Source organism: Canis lupus, chromosome 37 (genome assembly GCF_011100685.1).
Source record: "Canis lupus familiaris isolate Mischka breed German Shepherd chromosome 37, alternate assembly UU_Cfam_GSD_1.0, whole genome shotgun sequence".
In the NCBI taxonomy this organism is placed as follows: domain Eukaryota; kingdom Metazoa; phylum Chordata; class Mammalia; order Carnivora; family Canidae; genus Canis; species Canis lupus.
This window is the reverse complement of record NC_049258.1, coordinates 10161926-10186024: the sequence shown is the minus strand read 5'-3', so window position 1 is coordinate 10186024 and position 24099 is coordinate 10161926. Positions and strand designations below refer to the sequence as shown.

At 40.3% G+C, this 24099-nt stretch overlaps 2 protein-coding genes across 14 annotated transcripts in view; both read right to left on the bottom strand.

Annotated features, from left to right (window-relative positions):
• CASP10 (caspase 10) overlaps positions 1 to 12202 on the bottom strand; it is a 34499-nt gene extending 22297 nt beyond the window's left edge. The window contains exons 1-4 of the mRNA XM_038585348.1: positions 11993 to 12202; positions 10189 to 10542; positions 8006 to 8099; positions 1488 to 1623 (exon numbers count right to left, since the gene is read on the bottom strand). Coding sequence (XP_038441276.1) covers positions 1488 to 1623; positions 8006 to 8099; positions 10189 to 10535 — 577 coding nt within the window. The 5' untranslated portion in view covers positions 10536 to 10542; positions 11993 to 12202. The remainder of the gene's footprint in view (positions 1 to 1487; positions 1624 to 8005; positions 8100 to 10188; positions 10543 to 11992) is intronic.
• Positions 12203 to 20283: 8081 nt separating this feature from the next.
• Positions 20284 to 24099, bottom strand: part of CFLAR (CASP8 and FADD like apoptosis regulator) — a 38888-nt gene continuing 35072 nt past the window's right edge. For all 13 annotated transcript variants that reach the window (XM_038585336.1, XM_038585345.1, XM_038585339.1 and 10 more), the window contains 2 exons: positions 22920 to 23430; positions 20284 to 21232 (listed from right to left, as the gene is read on the bottom strand). In XM_038585336.1, the coding sequence (XP_038441264.1) occupies positions 21094 to 21232; positions 22920 to 23430 (650 nt within the window). In that variant the 3' untranslated portion in view covers positions 20284 to 21093. The remainder of the gene's footprint in view (positions 21233 to 22919; positions 23431 to 24099) is intronic.

Here is a 24099-nt window from a genome sequence, read left to right as displayed (position 1 = left end):
GAAAAATCCTACCCATCTATGTCAGAAATGTCCCAGAAGTGTTGGTGTGATAGGAGCAGAGGACAAGTTTGTTTGTTTGTTTTCTTTTGACATCCAAAAGAGATCAACCAGCAGGTAGGTTGTAAAAAAAGAAAAATCAAAATTAGAAATCTTCTGATATAAAGCTCACATCTTAAGACTCACTGAGCCATTTACTACATAAACATTAGAGTATCTTCTCCAGAGTTCAACTACCCAGAACAATCTGACCACCTGCCTGTTTATTTTGTGTGGGGTACTAACTACAGGAAAATGGGAATGTAATCAGAAAAAAAAATCTTAGCATTCAGAGCTCAGTGAGGATTCCAAAAGTACTTTTGATATCAACTCCCAGCTTTTTATTTCTCATTTGATAACTTAGGTTAGAAGAAACATTTTATTCTTCATAACTTCTACTTAAATTATGCATTTATTCATTACTTTAGTTATTTTGGGGGATTTTAGCAATTTAACAACAGTGTATTTTGTTCCTCAACACATTTTGTATTTATAGAATTCTTAGAGAGAAGTTTCCTTTTAGATAGTTTCGTTTTTAACCAAAGACATTTGCACACCAGATTGACTCCCTGAATTAAAATATGGGTGTGGCATAAAGTTTCATGAATATACTCATGCATTTCTATTTCTGGAGAAAAAGAAATGTGGAGAAAAATAACCTGGAAAAACACAAACTTAGTCTATTGATAAATAGTAAGCAAATCATCCAGGTGTTATTTCCATCCTCTGCTATACCTCTAGCATTACTATATTTACAAAACACAATTAAAAAAACAAACAAGGAAATAAAATTCTTCTTCCTCATACTAATTCTAAGAATATGAAAGTTTTCATGACTTTCTGACAAACATATTTATAGCAACATGTTTTATTCTATGCTAGACATGTATTTTTTTAGGAATTACTTCATTTGACCCTCAAAACACCCACGAGGTATGTACTATTATTATCTCCATTTTATGGGTGAGGAAAGTGAAACAGAAAGGCTAAGAAAAGAACCACTGCCCCATTAATAAGTGGAGTCCTGGTAATCTGACTCGCTAGACCTCATTCTTAATCCCCATGCTACCCCACCTCCTTCATTATTTCACTCAAAACAATTTTCTATCTCTCCCCTCCTATAAAAATGAAAAAAAAAGACATTTATCTTTTTTTTTAAGACATTTATTTAAAACTACTTTTCTTCACTAGAATATAAGCTCCAAGATAGCAGGAGCTTTGCTCTATACATCTTCTAGGCACCTTCTAAAACTGTGCCTAGTTCCGAGTATGCATTCATAAATAGGTCTTGAATGAATAGACAGGGAGAGAGTTCTGGCTTTCCCAAGGGAATATTATCAGAGTGATGAGTAAACATCATATACCACCAATTAGTTTAAGAATTTCATGGTCTTAAAAAAAAAAAAAAAATTTCATGGTCTTGTGCAAGCAAATAAGTGTAAGCTACTTACCTTTCTCTCTTTTGTATCTTTCAATCTTTCTTATAAGGTTAGGTACAACTTTTCTACAGAGATCCTCCAGTAACCCCAGATTATCCTCATCTATTAGAGCTTGTTTCTCCAAATATGCCAGGAAACTTAGAGGGGTCTGCAAGAGAATCAATGGAGTCACATTTACTTGCCTTCTGATGATCCATTCATTCTTTAAACATTACTTGCATGGTCTCTAGTCACCAAGTCTCACAATGACGAAAAAGGTACAGTGTTTGTCCCTGAGAAGTTCAATATATGGGGGAAGAGGCATTGCCAAGTAAATTATCTATATTAATAACAAATACCAAATATACATAACTCACTATATACCAGGCATTACTTGCTATATATTACCTCAAAAACAAGCCAATAAAGCTAGATACTATTATAACCCCCATTTTAAAGATGAAATTACTGGAGTTCAACAACTTGTCCAAACTCACAGAGCCAATAAGTGGCAGAGCTGGTATTTGAACCCTGGCAGTCTGATGTCAAAGGCTCTCTTATTAATTATTGAGCTATACGCGCTGTCACTCACATATGTAAATGACATTAGATTAGGGCAGCAGCAAAACAGAGACACCAAAGATACAAAGGGTAAATATTTAGTATTTTAAAAGAAAAAAATTCTTTTTTTTTTTTTTTAAAGAAAAAAATTCTTAAATGCTGCTGGGAAAAATAGCAAATTGGCTAGTATTATTTTAATATTGAATTACATGCAGGGTGGAAGGCACCATAATCTTTTCAGTGAATAGCACTTCTCAGTGTATTAAGCTGGTTATGAGAAAATATATACGAACAAACTTACATCAGAGCCCACAGAAAAGAGTAACTCATCAATAGTGAACTTCTGAACACTACTATCTCATTGCACACATAAGCATCAGCTAGGTGGGACCTGGGGCGAGTTCTCCAGACATATTGAAAGGCTGAACAGATAGATAAAAAGGGAAAGTGTGTTCAGAAACACTGAGAAAGAGGCTTGAGTACAAATCATGAATAAGAGCCAGGTCATGGCTAGAACAGTGGGCTGGTATCAGATGTGCAGGAACGCACGGTATGTGAGGAGTTTGAGCATGTCTCCCATGCATAAGGAGTGTCCGCAGAAGTTTTTAAGGAGAACAGTAACATAAACACATGCGGTTTTGAGTAGAAGTCTTCAAATTGGGGGAGGAAGCAGATTAGAGAGAAAATATTGGCAGTAAGATTAAATACTCTGGCAAAGAGATGATCAAGACCTGGTCTAAAGCCAGTGGTGGAAACACAGAGGTGGCACTGGATTTGAGAAACATTTTTGAAATAGAATTTGGTGACTTGGAGAGATCAACTGGAAATGAAAAAATGAAGGAAGAATCAAAAATGACTTTCAATGGTGATACCACTCAATTATTCATCATTCATCTATGGCACATAGCTGGCTTCACACAAGCTGCACATGGGAGGGGATTCTTGAAGGATGACTAGGTCTCATTGCCAACATGGAAAAGGACAAGCCACATGGAGAAATGATGTGAAACTAAAAATCTGGTTATGAGGATGTTCATGCTGGCTTCAGTAAGAAGTTTCACTGGGGACGCCTAGATGGCTCAGCCAGTTAAGCGTCTGCCTTCAGCTCAGGTCATGATCCCAGGGTCCTGGGATTGAGCCCTGGCATTGGGCTCCCTGTTCAGTGGGGTGTCTGCTTCTCCCTCTCCCTCTGCTGCTCCCCCTGCTTGTGCTCTCTTGCTCGCTCTTTCTCTCAAATAAACAAATATAAAAATATATTTAAAAAATATATAAAAATATAAAATAAAATATAAAAATATAAAAAAAAGTTTCATTGAAATGATGGAAGTTGAAGTCATATCGAAATGCATTGAAATGTGACCCAGATTTGAGTTAGTGGAGAAAGACTGTACACAAACTATTCTTTCAAGAAGTTTGGCAGTAGAGGGAGGAGGGAGACAGCAATAACATTAGGATGAGGAAGGGTTAGTGTATGTGCATGTGTGTATTTTCAAACAAGGTACTAAAGATGGCAACAACTGGCGTGCCTTGGTGGATCAGCCAGTTAAGTGTCTCCCTTCAGCTCAGATCATGATCCTGGGGTCCTGGGATGGAGCCCCGTGTCGGGCTCTCTGCTCAGTGGAGAACCTGCTTCTCCTTCTCCCCTCTGTTTGTGCGCTCTCTCATTATGTCTCTCTCAAGATGGCAGCAACCAAGGGAAAGGCCAGAGTTACAAAATCTTACCTGATTTCTGTTCTCATCTGGTCAAAGAGAAATTATAATTTTTTTAAAGATTTTTTTTAATATTTTTTTATTTTTTATTTTTATTTATTTATGATAGTCACAGAGAGAGAGAGAGAGAGGCAGAGACACAGGCAGAGGGAGAAGCAGGCTCCATGCACCGGGAGCCCGATGTGGGATTCGATCCTGGGTCTCCAGGATCGTGCCCTGGGCCAAAGGCAGGTGCCAAACCGCTGTGCCACCCAGGGATCCCAAGATTTTTATTTTTAAGTAACCTCTACACCCAACATGGGGCTTGAACTCAAAACCTGAAGATCAAGAGTCACATGTTCCACCAACTAAGCCAGCCAGGCACTCTTAAGATATTATAATTTTTTAAGAAATTCCAGAGACAGGGAGGAGAACCAAAAAGGCAAAGAAAACTGTGTGTCTCCAAGTGCAGCCCTAGCACACCAATAGCTTGGCCAGGGAATAAAGGCAGGAGAGAAGGGGGGGTGCAGAAAAATTCATCCAGAGCTGATCAGCTGGGCAAAGGGGTCCACCACACAAAGTTCTGCTGTAGGTCACAAGCAAATGAGCTATCTCTGAACCTTAAAACAGAAACACTATTTTTGACAGCATCCTACCAGGAGGAAGAAAATTCTAGAAGCAATGGTGCAAATTCTTCATACTTTGAAGAAAGTTTATGAGATGTTTGGTAAATAACACCTCTACACACACACACACACACACACACACACACACACTCGAAAAGGAGTCTGTACTTTAAGAACGCCACTCAGTCAATACTAGCAGGAAGTGTATGAAAGCGCTTGTTCTGCTTCTATGCTAAGCTAGTAGATCTGGGTGTGGTTTCCTTTACATTCAACGTTCATTTGCTACCCTGAGAACAGATTTCCGGACTATTGTTGGGTCTCTCAGGATGTGTGAAGGCGGCTATATTGCTATGAACTTGTATGAAAGTTATCAAAAAGGAATCTTAGAACACCCTACAAAGATCTTTTTTTTTTTTTTTTAAGATTTTATTTATTTATTCATGAGAGACACAGAGACAGAGAGGCAGAGACACAGGCAGAGGGAGAGAGGCAGGCTCCATGCAGGGAGCCCGATGTGGGACTGCATCCAGACACTCCAGGACCACGCCCTGGGCCGAAGGCAGGCGCTAAACTTCTGAGCCATCGAAGAATCCCCCAAGTTCATTTTTTTTTTTTAACTCAAGAGAGACCATGTGAATTTAGAACCTTTTGTTTTTGACTGAGGGAAGTTCAGGCCCTCCCCACCTGGCTGCTATATAATTCATTTCTGCGACAAAATCTTTTGCAATTACAATAGCAGATAATGCAGCCTTATTAAGCCCTGGCATGGAAACTCATCTGCGTTGCTTAGAGATGCTCCTTTACACATTTCGAGAAGGCTAGCCTGATCACAAGATCCAGTAGAGATTATCTGGATTATCTAAAGTTTATAAACTCAGCCACAATTCTCACACGAAGAAATAGATCTCCTTCAGAATCAAAAGCTGAGATCATTTGGAACCCAAGAAGTAGTGTGCTTTTTCTGAATCCCACAGTTTTTATGCCACAGTGAAATACAGCGATAGCTCCCTTTACTATTGTACTGAATGAGAAAAAGCATACAATCGTTTGGCTACCTGAGCATGGGCCTTCGATGACCTAAAAGCTAATTTAGCAGGGGGCAAAATGTTTGGAATGCTTCTGGCCACAAACCGTGGATGCCTGCAGGTTAAGGTCTAAGACCCATGGAGGAAAAGTATAGGAAGAAACACATTTCCCAGTTTTTCCTAGTAGAAAATCGTGACATGTGGAGCATATCAGGGACCCCTGGCCATCTCCTCATCCTCCACCCTATGGTGGGGAGTGAGAACTTCTGCTCATGACATAGGGAGGGGCATAAAGGTATAACCACAGAGAGTAGTTTCATTTTATTTATAAACCCAGAGACCAGAGAAATTGTGAGAGGATGCTTCACGCTGAGAGAGAATATTATTAGAATAATCTGGAGAGCTTTTCAAATGACAGGAAATCTCTTCTAAGGTTGAGTCATTTGGCATCTGAATCGAGCTGCCAGTTGCAGGAAATTTGGGAGCCTGAGGAGTGTGTTGAAATGTACGGAGCACACATAATCAGCAAAAGTCAAACTGCGGAAAATTCTATCTGCCAATCATCCCGGGGTTCTTCAACAGAAATTTTTTTCAACAGATAAATTTTAAGAAAAAGAAAGGGAGGGATTAAAGGGAGAGGAGTTTAACCTGTAGGTTTAAAAACACTCAAAAGAAAAAAACTGGCCAAGACTAACTTTGACACCCAGAGATGCACAGGTAAATGATAAAACCATAAAGAAACATCAAAATGTTGTTACCATAAAAGCCAGGACAGTGGTTACTTCTAGGGGGTAGGAAGGGGCTGTGATTGGAATGGGGGTAAGTGGAGCAGTTTCTAGAGTGGCTGGCAAAATTCAAATTCTTGACCTAGGTGATGGTTTCAAGAGGATTAGCCTTATAATCATTCATTAAACTATATGTTTGTCTTATGTCTTTTTTCTACAATTGTGTTTTGTTGGGTATTTTTTTTTCCGTAAGAATAAAAAGAGAAAAAGAAGAGGAAAAAGTATTTTAAAAAGGCAGAAAGCCATGAGAACTTCCAGGGGCTATTTAAGGAAGAAAATTAGTAGATTCCAACAAGTGGCAATAAGTATAAGAAAGTTATCAGTATATTTCTGCGCATCCTATCAAGGTGACTTAGTTCATCCTGCTAATCTCTCCAGTTATTTGTCGTAAAAGCACAGAAACAGAAAGGGTTCAGGCTCTTTTCTCAGAATGAAAAGGGTAAGACTGTATCATCCCATTCATTCCTGCTTTCATTCAGAGCATCACTTTGTAACAGATTCTCCAAGGTTCTGGAGCTATAATGATAACTAACACTCAGTCCTCAACCCCAAGGAACCCACAACCAACCTTTGGAAGAAAGGAGTCTCAAGAGGTGACTAATCAAAAGACACAGTCTAAAATCCCTGAGGGCTCTAAAAGAGGAAAAAAGATCTCAAAGATTGTCAGCAATGCAAACAAAATAAACCTACTCAGGTTTTAGGTCTGACACAAGGAAACATTTAATGAATGACTTACGGAGTCAGAGTCAGAGTCCTCGTTTGATCTACCCCATGTAAAACAGCCTCCCACTCCTCAATGATTTTTCTAAAAACAAAAGTTATTTGTCAATAATATCAGCTGATCTCAGGAGAATGTGATGTGGGAGGGCTACATATGGAATGAAGGCTCGAGAGCATGGGGGATATTCACATTTCTAAGTTGCATGGAAGGGGGTGGTCCACGGCTGTTCATTTAGTACTAAATTTCATAACTTCCATACATGTTACATGTATTTTTTTGTTATCAGATGTTCCATTAAGTTAAAATCTAATAAAAACAGCAATTGACTAGCATAATTATAAAGTAATGTTATAGGGTAAAATATGAAAGTGGCCCCTTCTAAAATTAACTAACTTGCTTGTTATAAGTTGACATTAGAATCAAAGGAAAACATATAAAGTTTTGAGGCCTGGAAGAGAGACCTGCTGCCACTTTCTTTCCTACTCTTAAATGCGACCCATATGGCAATACTATTAATATACAGCAATTATATTATTATTTAAAATACTACCATTAGTTCGAAACACCTATACATCCCTCTACAAAGCACATCCTCAAACGTATGTCTTATTTGATTTTCACGAAAACCCTACCTAAGAGATAATGCAAAGTTCCTCAAAAGGGCACGCAGCATCCTTCAGAAAGCACATCTAATGTAGATGATGAACGACTCATTCCCACTCTGCCACTATTTCCCACCTCCTCATTTCCACACACTTCTCTCTGGTAAAACACACTGGGTGCCAATAGCAGTTAACCACTTACTAGTAACCTGACTACTAGACGCCAAATATAGGCCCCTAACATTTACCCACGTCATGTTGTCTAATTCTCCCAACAGTCTGGGAAACAAGTAGTGTGATTGTCCACAATATGACACATGAGAAAATGAAGACTCAGAAAGCTTCAATCACTCGCCCCACATCCCGGGGTTAGTCACAGAACCAGGACTAGGCTCCAGGCTCATCCAACACCAGAGTCTTAAGCACTGTATGGGCATCAATTCCTACAAATACAAACCCTTCCTGAAAACCCTGTCCAGCATATTCCCAACACTGATGAAGTCAGTGCTCACAAATACCCCACTCTGTACGGACCCACTTACCAGTTGGGTTTTGGGCATCGAATCCCTCTGAAGGAAGATCATGTCCTTTAAGTTCTCTGAGCCAATGCTTTCTGACAGTTCGTAGAGCAGGTTTCTAAGACATATATCAGAGAGACAAATAAAACCTCACATGTGTGGAGGACAGCACAATAAATCAAGTGCACTTTTTACAAACATTCTCATGTGGATGATCCCAACCCTGTGAGTAGATAAATCTCTACTGAATTCTGAATCCCACTGTACAGATTCAAAACTAAAACTCGGAGCTTTAAGAGGCCTATTATATTAAAATAATACAATAAGGGGGTGCACCTTAGTGGCTAAGTTGAGTGCCAGACTCTTGATTTCAGCTCAGGTCATGACCTCAGGGCTGTGAGATCAAGCCCTGTGTCGGGCTCTGCACTGGTTGGGGAGTCTGCTTGAGACTCTGTCTCCTTCTCCCTCTGTCCCTCTCGCTCCCCCCCTCATGCCCACACTCTCGCTCTCTCTCTCTCTCTGAAAAAAACAAAATAAGATTAAAAATAAAATAAAATTTTAAAAGATAACACAATAAGCAGGTGAGGCAGGCCTTCTGATTCCAAGTCCAATACCATTTTCCATCCCACTAGGAAGATGTAAAACTCCATGTTGGCATATCCTCCCACCTCCTGACTCCATTCCAGGAATTCAGACTTACTTTACAGGCCCTCATCAAAGAGGACTTGATGCCAGTCTGTATGAGGTCAACTGTTGAACAAAGAAGGAAATATCCCAGCTTCTGGAGAATCGTGTAATTGACAACCAGAAAAACTGAACATTTCATTCACATACTAACACCTCTGTATGCCAGAGACCCACCCTGGGTCATTGAACCAGCGTTGTGGAAATAATGACTTGCAGAATTCCCCCACTGACTCAAGTGTAGCTCAGATTCTCAGCCACTTCAAGCACTAAGACCTGAAGGATTCTAGTCACCTAGGCCATAAAAGGTTCTTTCTCATGGGATTCTCTGATGAAGCTATGTCAGTGGACAATTTAAAACTGTGTTGATCAAGTTAAGTCCTGGTGATGTGCTGTACAACTTGGTGACTGTAGTTAGCAATACCGTTGACCCTTGAACAACATGGGTTTGAACTGTGAAGGTCTTCCTGAGTTCTGATTTTTTTCAATAAACAAGAGTACAGGATAGTGAATGTATTTTCTCTTCCTTAGGACTTTCTTATTAACATTTCCTTTACTCTGACTTACTCTATCCCAAGAATACACTATATCATACATGTAACATGCAAAATATGTATTAATCAACTTTATGGTCAACAGTAGGCTGTTAGTAGTTAAGTTCTGGGGGAGCCAAAGGTTATGCATGGATTTTTGACTGTGTGGGAACTGGCACTTTAACCCCCACATTGTTCAAGGATCAACTATACTGTGTTATATATTTGAAAGCTGTCAAAGAGTGGATTTTAAAAGTTCTCATCACAAGAAAAGAAAAATTGGTAACTATACATAGTGATGGATGTCAAACGTATTGTGGCGATCATTTCACAATACACTCATGTATCAAACCACTATGGTATACACCTAAAACTGTACAATGTTATGGATCAACTGTATCGCAAGTAAAAATAAAAAATTTTAAATAAATAAAATAGCGTTATCTAAGGTCTGACCTGTGATAACCTGATGGCTGTATTTCACCCCATGGGTAAAACATCTGTATTTTACCTCTCTGGGTTTCACCCAAAAATGTGTGAAAATTTGAAATTGGACATGGCACAAATGATGTCTTTCTCTACCCCAGAGATACATCTCCTTTTTCATTTGCTGATTTGGCCCCAAGTAGGCATTCCCTCTTCTCAAATCCTCACAGTGAGTCACAGGAGGAAGGGCTATCTCGGAATGCAGAGGGTAAAAGGAAAGTGCAAGTCCCGCTATGCTGAAGCCAACTTCCATTGGCAGGGAGAGGCAAACCAAAAGAAGGCACTGCCAGGCCCCCGAGCTGGGCTCTGAAGCCTTGCTGACCTCCCAACCTCTCATCTCATTAGTACCTGAAGGGAAGAGATCTCCTGGTTTTGAAGCACTATGTCATCAAAGGAGGTGGGTAAGAAGAAAATCCTAATCCTCGCCTCCTTTCAGAGCCCAGTGGCCTGAATGAACACCAAATAGATGGAAACCCCCTCTCCTGATCACAGACTCCTCCCCACCTGAACAGAGAGACCCTCCTTCGAGTTGGCAGCAAACTCTCCACTTGCTCTTTGCTTTGATTGAGGTACCGCAGCAGCGAATTTTGCTTGATTATATAGAGGAGTTCCGCTAGGAAGAAGGGGTCCTCCTCACTCAGCAGCTCCTCGGCCAACAGATGATCAAAAATATCTGAGGCTGAGTTGGACTTCTCCAGCTTCTTGTGGGAGACGAAGTCTCGGCAGAGAAACTTCAAGCCCTCCACATCTTGGATCTCCAGTTTTGAATCAATAGTCAGAAGCTTCCCACGGAAGCTCGACTGACAATTATCATCAGAACGGAAAGTCAAACTTTGAGCTTGAGATGTCATGGCCAGCCTGAAAGAGAGAAGAGGTGGGCAGCACATGAGAAAGCAAGGATACGGAGAACCCCAACTTCCCAGGCCTCCTCCGTTCAGGCATGAGAATTTCCCAAAAGTGCTGAAAAATAAAAATTCCTATAAGCTTACTTCAAAAACCAGTAGCCCCAAAAAATGAGCCCAACACTTGCATGGCAACCGTTTTGGAGGTCTGGAGGGAGCTTTTTTGGAATCCAATTTACCTTCATTTCTCCCAAATCAAAGTGTCCCTGGGTAGAGCTGGTCAAAAGGGAGGCTGACAAAGCACAATCTCTCCGTGTTAGAGCTCTTAATTCATTCCAATCAAATAGCAGAAATCGAGTTTAGATTTATGCCTTTCATTTTGGAAATACAGCAGTCTGGGAGTTTATACTTCAGAAGTGTCCACTAATCCAAGAACAACCATAACAGGACAGGTCTATATCTCACAAAAAAGAGAAGCCATAATCCTAGACCTCAAACGAAAGGGAGGTTTTGGACAAGAGTTGCTAGATCACTGAAGGAAGTCACAAATTACCTAAATTATATTTCCACCTGATCTGTTCATAAAGTTCATACAGTATTTTCTTTTTTTTTTAATACGGTATTTTCTACACTAAATTTCATTCTAATTAGAGGAACAACGAACTGATAAAAAATTTTCAGTGTGATATTATTCATTCCATAAGGCCTCAAGGTATAGATTCTTTGTCAGATTTGGCTATTTAGAAACAAGAAACCACTTTCTAAAGGAAGGAGAACATAACAAAAAACAACATCAGTAACAAAGAGTGGTTGTATCTAATTGGTATAATTACAAATACTATAAATTCTTTTCTGGGCCACTGTCTGAGTTTCTCAGATTTTATGCAACGAACACACATTACTTTTACTGTTAGAAAAAGAAAACTGAGGGGTGTCTGACTGACTCGGTAGGTAGAGCATATAACTCTTGATCTCAGGGTTGTGTGTTCAAGCCCCACATTGGGTGTACAGCTTACTTAGAGAGGGAGAGGGGGAGAGAGAGAGAGAGAGAGAGAGAGAGAGAGAGAGAGAGAGAGAGAGAGAGAAAGAGAACAGAAAGGGGTATTTTTTTGTGCTTATCCATGGGGTCTTCCCTTCTAGTAGTAGCCTGTGATACTAGAAACCAAATGAATGGCTTCTTGGAGAGAGTTTGCAATTCTAAGATATCTTAAATTTGCCTTGCAGTTTCCCGAAGATTCCAATCTGTAGCTTTGATGACTGTGTGCTTCATTTGTGGACTAGCATTTATTTCCGCCTCTAAAAGTCTGTGTTGGAGCTTTCCTGGGGCTTTTGAGGCCTTCATTTTCCCTGGCACAGCTAATCAATCCAGGCAGAAACATGCCTTGGCCAACAAGGGCTTTTGCAAGTCTCTGTGACTGAAGCCTATTGTGGAAGAGCTCAGCAGGGGAAAGGTGCTAACCACGTACCTTCAGATCAAATTCCGTTGATCCTCTGGAGGCAAATGGTTCCTGGGAGAAACTACCTGAAAACAAAGTTTTGAAGAAATTAGAATCCTCTGCGTAATCCAAGTTCCAGGGAAGCTCCCATTTACGCGGGAAGAGAACTCAAGACTTTTCTGCTTCAGCGAGCAAAAACTGGACCTTCTGGTTTGGGTAACTTGATAATTAATTTCCTGCCCACGTCATAGCTGCCTTGGCTGCCTTCTCCCCTCCCCTTTCCAGGTTTTGGAAAACGCTAACAAACAGCGCCTCCTAAAGGCAAGAGTCACAATTTTTCCACTGGACGCCCGGGATTTTCTCTGGTTAAACCAAGGACTCTTTACAAATGAACTTTTCCTTTGGGTCACGAAGGTTGATGAATCAGAGAAGGAAGGAGAGAGAGAGAGAGAGAGGGAGAGAGAGGAGAGAAGGAAGCAAGGAAGAACAAAGAAAGGAGACTTTTCCTAACCATCTCCTTCCCCAAACTCACTTAACCTTTAAAATAAAACCCAAGAAGTTCAAGAAATAGAGGTCAGCCATCTTAACTCTTTCTCAAAAAGTTGCATGTGCAAATTTTTTAAAAGTTTAAGGTAGAAAAAAAGGGAGGGAGAGCTGGACTATAAGCCCATTTGGAGGTATTTGCAGGAAACTCAATAGCAGACAAAATTGATGCAGTCTTTGGTCTCACAGCACATTCAGTGCACCAAGAAAGAGACTTTGAAGACATTATTTATAAGGATAAAAACAATACCTAACACTTACATGGCAATTGTAATTGTATGAGGCACTATTTTTTCATTGAACCATCCCAAGTCTCTAAGATAAATACTATTAGCATGACTCCTCCTTTATTTATTTTTTTTATGACTCCTCCTTTAGATGTGAAAACTAGAACACAGAAAGGTTAACTAATTTGTCCAAGGTCACATGGTAAGCTAGTGGGAAAGCCAAAATTTAAATCAGCAAATCTGACTCTTAGTCACTGCACTATAATTCAGCACATTCAGGTGTGCAGAGCTCTGGGAAGAAGTACAGATTCTTAGAAAAGATATTTTATTTCTGAAAAAAAGTAAGATTAATGATGCTTTACTAGCAAATATATTAAAGTGCTATTTTCATATCCTTGGCATCATCCAGAGAACTTCTATGTTTAAGAAAGACGAGCCCAATTACTCAGCCATAAAGATGAATGAAATCTCACCATTTACAAAACCATGGATGAACCTAGAGGGTAGTATTCTAAGTGAAATAAGTCAGACAGAGAAAGGCAAATACCATGTGATTTTACTTATATGTGGAATATAAAAAAAACAAAACAAATGAACAAACAAAACGGTAACAGACTCATGGATATTGGAAACTGTTGGTTACTAGATGGGGTTTGGAGCACAGGTAAAAAAAGGTGAAGATGATTAAGAGATACAAACTTTTTTAAAAAAAGAGGTACAAACTTCCAATTATAAAATAAATGAGGGGAATGTGACATATAACATAGCAAATAGGGTCAATAATTTCGTAATAACTGCATGGTGACAGATGGTAACTAGACTTAACATGAGGATCATTTCATAATGTACAAAAATAACAAATCAGTATTATGTACACTTGAAACTAATAGGATATTGTATGTCGATTGTACTTCAGTTTTCAAAAACTTACAACTTAAAGTGTGCAATGGGCAAAGCAATTTAATCTGTTTAATAAACCAGTCAAAAGATACACCCCCTTGGTCCTGGAAACAAGTGTGAAAAACCTGAATGTGGCTTTGAGTGATGAGGAAATGATGGTGTGTTTATGACTTCTACAAAACCCCTAAACATAGCCAGACAGGCATGAGCACTGGTATAGGGAGTTCCATTTATTATTGGAATGTATGCCATTTGGAAATGTTCTTTACTATTACTAATAATAAATAAATGGTTCAGAGAAAAAAAGAAAAAACAAAATAAGTCCTAGTGGTGATGGTTGCACAACAGTGTAAATGTACTTAATGCCACTGAATCATACACTTAAAAATTGTAAATTTTATGTTATGTACATTTTACCACAATTTTTTGAAAGATAAGGATACACAAGCCCTAAGTCTTAGTCTTCTATTTCATTCCTTGCAGCATTTCAGAAAGTAGTTTAGTAAAACTATCACTTCTCACCCTGTTTATAAAGTACACTAGCTTTTTCAACTTCTATTCAACAATATTAAATATTTAGCAAGCTCTCCCCATGTATAAAGCACTGACCTGGGCACAATTAGAAAGGAAAGGTGAATAAAACACGTTTACCTTTAAATAATTATGACTACTACCATTTCTTGGCCCCTTCTTTTCTGATGAACTGTCTAAAGTCAATGTTATTAGCTACATTCAGGAGATGAGGAAATTGAAGCTCATGGTTGCAAATTATCTTGCCATTATCCCAAAGGCAGGAACAGACGGGAATTCTAGGTCTCTCAGATTCCAAATCCCATGCTCCTGACCGCAAGGCTACAGCTGCCTGTGTCTCCATATGCCATGCTATATGTAACCATTGGGCAGGGTGTGCTGATGCTGTGATGGGGCTTCACCTAAATACTATAAGAGCTCCAGGAACAACGGATGAGTCCTAATGAAGATGACTTGGAGGAGGAAGTATTTGAGCTAAGCTTGGAAAGCAGAAGTAGAATAGAGACACGTGAAGTAAAACATAAACTTTTGTCTTAGTACTTAGTGGAAACACTCGAACCAAGTTACAGTGAGATTGTGTGCCATTTTATTTATATTCAGTATTTCACACTTCCTCCAATTTAGGGCACAGCAACTGAGGACATGTTGATGGCAAGTTGATAGCAGTGGAAATAATAAACATTTCTTACGGCATCTTTCCTGATTGGTTGCAGGCAAGTGGGTCTACATGAAAAGCCAGTCAAAACCTATTTAGCCTCGGGGATCCCTGGGTGGCACAGCAGTTTGGCACCTGCCTTTGGCCCAGGGTGTGATCCTGGAGACCCGGGATTGAATCCCACATCAGGCTCCCGGTGCATGGAGCCTGCTTCTCCCTCTGCCTGTGTCTCTGCCTCTCTCTGTGACTATCATAAATAAATAAAAATTTTTTTAAAAAAACCTATTTAGCCTTTTATAAAGTGTTGGGAGTCTGCTACTGCCCTGGGGACAAAGGGGAAATACCGGATTGTTTCTCTTTAGTTCCACCTTCAGAGTGGCTAGTGGTGGCAGTAGTAGGCTTTCCTTTATGTCCAGGCTTTGGTCCAAGTTCTCCACCCTCAAAGTTTATAAAGGGAAACTTTGTAAGTGTAAAGACTTATGAACTAAAAAATGGACACAAGTGATGGGGAAGATGGGAAGATGAGTGTGCCACCTGCCGAAGAGCTCCACTCCTTGAAACTTTCACCCCAAACCCTGATCCTGAGATGGTAGGTTCTTTTGAGGAGCCATGCCATCCCCAACTTCCAGGTCCTCCTCCCTCCCTCACTCCACACCTATTCACACATTCCAGACCTTGCCAGAACCAATGTGGGTGGGCAACATCTAATCCATTAACAGTCCAATAGAAAGGAGGAAGGGCAAATTCTCTCTTTTTGAACTGGTTGGTCATCTTCTTCTACCTTTGGACATTAAAGCTCCTGGTTCCCTGGGCCTTTGGACTCCAGAACTTACACCAGCAGCCCCTACTCCACACTCTATCTCTCACCCCACCCCCCAGCCACACTCTTATTGTGTATGCACTGGAGAATCTTGAAAGTTTCAAAGGAGGGAGGTGACAAAGTTGTAGCTAGGGAGAGTCTTCAGTTTGCCACTTATGAAGTAATCATAGAATTAAGAGGCTAGGGCAGCCCCGGTGGCTCAGCGGTTTGGTGCCACCTTCCGCCTAGGGCATGATCCTGGAGACCTGGGATCGAGTCCCATGTCGGCTCCCTGCATGGAGCCTGTTTCTCCCTCTGCCTGTGTCTCTGCCTTTCTCTGTGTGTGTCTCTCATGAATGAATAAATAAATAAAATTTAAAAAAAGAATTAAGAGGCTAGTGGCAAGATCAGAGAGAAAGCCGTTATCATAGTTCAATGGAGAGATAATGAAAGCAAGAGAAATTGTAATGATAGAGATAGATGGAGAAGACATTATAGATACAGGACCAACCAATTTGGAAACTGGCTGAATAAAGAAATAGAGGAAAGAGTAGATCACAGTGAAAATGAGGTGCCGTTAACTGAAATTGGGAGACACAGGCAGAAAAGCAGATTTGTAATGGAGGTTTTTATATTATATTATATATATTATATTATATTATGTTATGTTATATTATATTATATTATATTATATTATATTATATTATATTATTACATTGAGTTGGAGATGCCAAAAGGAAATGAAGTGGAAGCATTAGCCAGGAGGTTGCAGGGTGAGCTTTGAACTTGAAGAGTCTGGACTAGAAATATCCAACTTGTTAGCAGCATAGGAGTAGTAATTGAAGCTACAAGATTGTTGAACAAGAACATATAAAGAGAGAAAACAAAGGAGTGTTCCTTGTGAATATACACAGTCACAGATATGGAGGCGAAAGATTCTAAGAAGACTTGGTCAAAGAAGTCCTTGACAGAACTTCTAGGGGGGAATACAGTAGGGAGGGAGAAGTAGGGAGGAGACAGTGACCCCCAAAGAACCTAAAGACTACTAGTTTGGTCACCCTTCGATTTTACAGATTTGGCTGAATGATTAAGGTAGAATCCAGATAGCAAGGAAGTATGGAGCAAGTGGGTGGAATAAGAGAGAGTACAGAGTAGTCTAAACCATCATAAGACTTGAAAGCGGGCAGCCCCGGTGGCTCAGTGGTTTAGCGCCACCTTCAGCCCAGGGTGGGATCCTGGAGTCCTGGGATCAAGTTCTGCGTCAGACTCCCTGCATGGAGCCTGCTTCTCTGTCTGCCTGTGTCTCTGTCTCTGTCTCTCTAAGAATAAATAAATAAAATCTTTAAAAAAAAAAAAAAGAAAGAAAGAAAGAGAGGGACTTAATTTGATGGGGGCGTCAGAGCTTGGTTTTAGACTGAAGGATCAAAGACAGAGGGAGAGTTTAAAGATGCAAGACAGTTGAAATAATGCTTAGTCCTGACAGAAGACTGAGCTATGCCAGAAAAGGCAGTAAGAAGAGGATGGGAATCCTAGGTTTGACGCAGGAAGTCCTTACCAAATAAGGAAGAAAAGATGTTTATCATCATTGAAGCAGTGAAAAATTGTGAATGACTTAAATATAGCGCAAAACATAGATATAGACATGACTACTTGAAGGAAAAGATAGAACAATGTTAAATATTATGCCATTTATGTTTAAAATAAATCATTAAGTGTGTTTATATATTAAACAAACTGGACCTTTTTATAATATGTAATTTTTATTTTATTTTTAAGTTACAATATGTGCTTTGTATACAAGGAAACAAATAATACAATTACATTTATCTAAAACTCCCAATATGGTACTAATATTGAGTGTATACTAATACATAGACCCTACATCTTTCAGAAAAAGTAACTCAAAATGATGACAGACTTAAATGCAAAACTCTACAACTTCTGTATAATAACATGCAAGAGGGGCGCCTGGGTGGTTCAGTTGGTTATGTATCTGCCTTTGGCTCAGGTCATAATCTCAGGGTCCTGGGATCTGGCCCCATGTTGGGCTCCATGCTCAGTAGGGAGTGTGCTTGCCCCTCTGCCTCTGCCCCTGATGGGCTCTCTCTCTCTCACAAATAAATAAATAAAATATTTAAGGAAAATAACATAGGAGAAAGTGTAGGTGATCCTCAGTTTGCTGATGATTTCTTAGATACACACTAAAAGCACAATCCAGGGGGAAAAAAAAACATCTGTAAGTTGAATTTCATTAAAATTACAAACTTCTACCACATTTGGAAGAAAATATTTGTAAAATATCTGATAAAAGACTTACATCTGTAATATACAAAGAACTCTTTAAAACTCACCAGTAAGAGGGATGTCTGAGTAGCTCAGTTGGTTAAGTGTCTGACTCTTGGTTTTGGTTCAGGTCATGATTTCAGGGTCATGAGATCAAACAAGACTCTCCTCCCTCAGTAGGGAGTCTGCTTAAAGATCTTCTCCATTTCCCTATGCCCCGCCCCCTGCTCACTCTTTCTCTCTCTCTCAACTAAATCTTTAAAAAAATAATAATAATAAAAATAAAAACCTTCACCAGTAAGAAATAAGTTACTTTAAAAATGGGTGTCAACAAGGAAGATACACAGATTTAAGCAAATGCTCACCATGATGCCATTAGGTAACTGCAAATTCAAATGTGTTATCACTACCCATTTATTAAAATGGCTAAAATCCAAAACATTGACCACCAAATACTGGCAAGGATGTGAAGCAACAGGAACTCTGCAAAATGGTATAGCCTCTTGGGAATACAGTCTGTGTTTCTTCCAGAGTTAAACATAAGCTTACCATCAATTCAACAATTGTTCTCCTAGGTATTTGCCTAGTGAGCTGAACTTATATCCACAAAGAAATCAGCATACAAATGTTTATCGCACCCTTATTCACAATGTCAAAACTCGGAAGTAACCAAGATGCATGTTAAATATGTAGGTTAAAAAAAAACAAAAAATATGTAGGTAGCTCAGATTTTAAGTGCATACATATTTTTAAACAATAATAGAAAATTAAAATCATCTAGATAAATTTTTAAACTTATAACATGCATAAACATTCTAAACATTTTAATCTAATAATGCATCAGTTGGACTGTGTAGGTTGAAAGAAGTATAAATCTTTTTTCTCTCACATAAAAATCTGGAGGTAGGTAGAGTCTAAGGCTGTACCAGCCTTAGACTCTGCCTTCATCCAAGAAGGCTACTTCCTGCTCACCACTTAGCTGGCCCTACAATGTGGCCATTATCCCACAGTTCAAGATGGAATTTAAGGCTCCAGCCATCACATTCGTGTTCTAGTCAGCAAGATAGAGGAAGGGATGAAAAGGTGAAGGGCAAAAACAACTGCCTTTTTTTTTAACAACTCCCTTTTTAACATTTTAATTCCAATATAGTTAACATACAGCGTTATTTTAGTTAGTCTTGGTAGCATAAACAACATCCTTAATCCTGAAAACTTGCTCCTAAAATCTCAGAGGGCAAGAAGAGATTCTCATATCAAACCCTGCAGATAGAAGAAGGTGTCCGGTGACCCCTACTATGACCTGTTCATGGAAGAGGATTGAAAGAATTGGGGAATGGGATAGAACAGGGAATGGGATAGAACAGGGGAAGAAGTGAGGGTCAACTGGGGGTTGACTAGTCAGTCATCTGGACCAGTGGCTCAGAAAAACAGCAGTGAGTCCGGGGGTCCTGTGTCTGAAAAGGGGGTAAATATGGGACAGAGAAGTGAGGACAAAAGTAAGAAGAGGAGGGTAGTTTTGTTAGTGATGAAGAACCAACTACTTAAAAGTTGAAAGGAGTTACCAGAGCTTTAGGGCAGGAGCCAATATTCTGAAATATATAGACAGATATAGGTGAGAATTTGGAGAACAGAAAGAGAAAATATCAGTCATAGTCCTGCCATCTATATGCCACTTTGGAAAATGACCTTTTGTTTTCCTGAGAGGTATTTTTTGTTTTATTTTAAGCGAAATTGTAATAAACATACTATTTTGTACTCTTTTTCAGGTAACATGAATATATGAGCATTTTTCCTCACTACGATGTTCTGTTAAGGCCATATTGTGAATTGGTTAAGCACTTGGGCCCCAAAGTGTCTCTCTTTATGGCCTGAGTTTATATCCTAGTATGGGGTGATGATAGGGAAGCTACTTAACATTACTTGGCCCATTTTCCTCTATCTATAAAATGGAAGAAAAATAGTGAGAACAATAATACCTACCTCATAGAGCTGTTCTGAGAGGGGATTGAATGAAATCCTTCATGTAATTTATGTAATGAGCTAACAACCCAATGTAAGCTCTTATTATTTATAAACATAATTTTAATGGTTACATAAAATACCAGCCAGTGATATCGTCACAACCATACATTTATTACTGAACACTTGACTAAGTATCAGTCTGGGACGACTGTTAACATTTTTAATATTTTATTGGATTTATGCATAGAGATACACATCATTTAAAACCAAGTCAAGAGGCACCTGGGTGGCTCTGTGGTTGAGCATCCACCTTTGGCTCAGGTCATGATGCCAGAGTTCCTATGATCAAGTCCTGCATTGCGGTCCCCATGGGGAGCCTCCTTCTCCCTCTGCCTACATCTCTTGCCTCTCTCTATGTGTCTCTCGTGAATAAATAAATAACCTCTTTTTTTAAGTCAAAAAATATAAAAATAAATAAATTTTTAAAAACTTTAAATGCTATTTTAAATAATGATCTGGTTTTAGGTCTTCAAATCCAAGAAAGAAAAGTACATGTGATTGCTATAAAATATCACTTGAGTCCTAGATATTTCAAATTACAAGGCCAGTTACAGACTCAATGTTTGTGACCCTGGGCAAATTCATAGCTTGACACCCTAATCCTCAATGTGATGATATTAGGAGACAGAGAATTTGGGAGTAATTAGCTCATGAAGGTGGAGCTATTACAAGACAGCTTGCTTCCCCCCTCTGCTCTTTGCTATGTGAGGGCACAATGAGAAGATGGCCATCAGTAGACCCAGAACCTGGTCCTCATCAGACACCAGATCTGCTAGCGCCTTAATCTTGGACTTGACAAGGAGTCATACCTTCTTGGGACACCTGGGTGGCTCAGTGATTGAGCATCTGCCTTTGGCACAGGGCATGATCCCAGGGTCCCAGGACCGAGTCCCACATCAGGCTGCCCATGGGTAGCCTGCTTCTCCCTCTGCCTGTGTCTCTGCCTCTCTCTCTCTCTCTCTCTCTCTCTCTGTGTCTCTCATGAATAAATAAAATCTTTTTTAAAAAACAAACTTTCCTGACAACATTCCTAACAGAGGGTCTTTTCAATACATAACAGGATAACAGGACCCATCTTACCCACATATCTTGAAAATTACTTCTGGTAGTTTGGTTAGGAAAGTTTAGTAATGAAGACTACAGAGCTAAGCTAAGAGAGGCTTTTGGCCATTCATTTACAGGAGAGGATAAGTTTCTTTCTCAGAGTATGCTGCAGCCAGACGTAGTACCTCTCCTTAGCAGACACTCTGCTATTCCAATCATACACGCTGCTGTTGAGTTCAGTGTGGAGTTCCAAGAGTGGGCGTCTTCTGGAGGGAATGAGAAAAGCAAAAATTAATGCCATGCAGATATCAAAGAGGAGACAGATTGTCATTAGGGTGAAATGAGCCAACAGATGTGAAAGTGCTTTACAATTGTTTCTTTTTAAATTCTCTCTACAAGCTACTGAGTGAGTGATCCAAATCAGCTTGCCCAATGACCACAGTCCCTTCACCCAAGGGGCAACAGCATCTTATCCTGGGGACACTCCAGCCAGATGATAACTTACCTGGATCATAATGCAAATGTAGGATGGATGCCAAGAACACTGCTGGCCCATGGAAGGCTGAGTCATTTCTACTATAGCCCATTCCTTGCTGCTGAACCACTACTGAAGGGGTTGGGTGGTCATAGGTCATGAGACATATATCTGGGGTCCCCAGAACTACAACAGAATGCATTTCACACATGGCTCAGAAACATCATTCTAAACTGTAACGAGTGAACAACTGAAAAAAGGACTGCTAATCTTATGTGGAAATAATCTTAAATAAAAACCAGATAACCAAGCTTTCCCTTAGAAAAGTATTCTTGCCAATAAACATCAGAAATGTCTGTATAACACAGACTTGCAGATGTGGGGAGTCAGGTACCATTTTCCACCTATCAAACTGTCAAAACAGGGCAATAAAAGAGCGTGCAGTGTCGAGCAGAATTTGGGGACATGGGCACTCTCGTGCAAAGTGGGTGTAACTGTCCTAGAGGGCAATCTGATAAGACACATCCAAGCCTTTCCAAATGTATGCTGTTTGACACAGCACTTCTTCTGGGAATTTTGCTCAAGAAAACAGTACGGATGAGCACAAATACTGAGCTACAGAGATATTGAATGCTTTCCTTGTATGAAAGCAAAATGCCTTCCAAAGACTGAAAATTGGTCAAGTAAATTATGCCATAGCCATATTCTGGACTGCTCCACAGACATTAAGATGATGCTGTAGAAATGTGACTACTGACATGTAAAATATATGGGATATACTGTTACACCAACTAAAAGCAGGTTATAAAGTAATAGTGGATGATGATTCCATTTTGGTTTAAAAAACATTTAGATATGAGACGCCTGGGTGGCTCAGAGGTTGAGCGTCTGCCTTCAGCTGAGGGCGTGATCCCGGGATCCAGGATCAAGTCCTGCATCGGGCTCCCTGCGAGGATCCTGCTTCTCCCTCTGCCTGTGTCTCTGCCTATGTGTGTGTGTGTCTCTCATGAACAAACAAATAAATCTTTTAAAAAAAACATTTAGATATGATTGTGCAGGTATCCAAAAAAAGATCTGGAAGGCAAAACACCAAAAAAGATCTGGAAGGCTAACAGAGATTGGTTCTAATAACTAGGATTATAACTGTTTGTTATGTTCTGGGTTCAGCACGTATATTTCATAGGGTTTTTTCAATAAGGCATATGTACTGCTTTTGTCATTTAAAAAAAAAGGCAATTAAAAATTTCTTTATTTTGAAGACCAATATCCAAACTACAAGCTGACTAGCAAGTGACCTCCCGAAGCACAAAGCATTCCCAAAACATGTATCTCCTGTGGCAATCCCAACAGGGAATGAAAAATCCTTTTCTGCCTGAAGAGAAGAGCACCCCACGTGGTAATCACAGTGGTAAACTCCATCTTGGTAGCAAGAGAATTGATGAGTGGTCCAAGGATGGGCCACCACCGAGGCGGCTCACCTGTCTTGCCCCAGTTTCTGGGAAAGGCATTTCAGGTACAATGATGGAGAACCAGAGGACTGTTCCAGAAGGGACACGTCTGCCTTGCACAGGCTCCAGAGGAAGTCAGCTTCCCGGTGAATGGTGCAGGGCCCGGGCTGCTTGGCTTTGGATTCCACATTGTTTACCTCTGGTCCATCCACCTCCAGGAAGCTGCTGCTGTCCATCTGGCCTTCTGACACCACATAGTTCTGAATAAAGAAGAGCTTTGGCTTCCCTAAGAGAAAAGGGCATGCGTCTCCCATGAACATCCTCCTGACCTGATCCAAAGGGAACCCTGAGTTTGTATGATCCACACCAAACACACTCTGGGAGCCACCTCGGCTCACCAGGACACACACAAAGCTGTCGTAGTCTTGGTGTTGGGGCATGCGGGCAACTTGGCGAAGAATCTGGATTATACTGTCCACGTTCAGATATAAGAAATACTGGACTTCGTAGCCCAGGGAGGTGAAGGTGTCCCGAAGAAAATCTGGATAAAATAAACAAACACACAGGGAAAACAACACTAGGATGAGAAACACTTAAGAGGCAGTGGATAGCAATCCTAAGCACGGGCTGATCTCTGCTCCTTATCCGTTTCTGCTTTTGTGCCATATTTTGAGGTTTCAAAGAACCGGAGCAGGGGGCAGGAAGGAATCAACCTGAAACACATTTATGTCCCAGGATCTCAGTTACCATCCGCCCCATTATACCACCTTCCCTGCCCAAGGCCACCAGCACACGTGGCCACAGGCATGGATGGAGCCTACTTCTAGGCCAATGCAACCAACAGGGGAACAAAACTTTTTCTCTTCAACCAAAACAAAGCTGGGGACTTTCCAAAAGGCTCTTTCTTAAACTCACACACAAGTAAGGAGGAATGGATGCATTTGCAAAGTGCAGACCCGCACCTAGATCCAAATGGCTGCAGGAAGGGTGGCCCAGGTCACGAGTCCCCTCATCCCCACAGCTGTGGGCTGCTACAGCTGCGGGCACCTCCATCCAAGGCGTGACTATTTCCAGACTCCCCAGTTGCTCTCATGACCCACTTCCCAGTGTAACCTCTGACCAAGATTCCCTGTAATGCCCCCAAGAATTCTTCTCTTAGTTTCCAGAAATTCTGGATTGGCTTTGCCTGGAAAAGCAGTGTTAGGGCGTG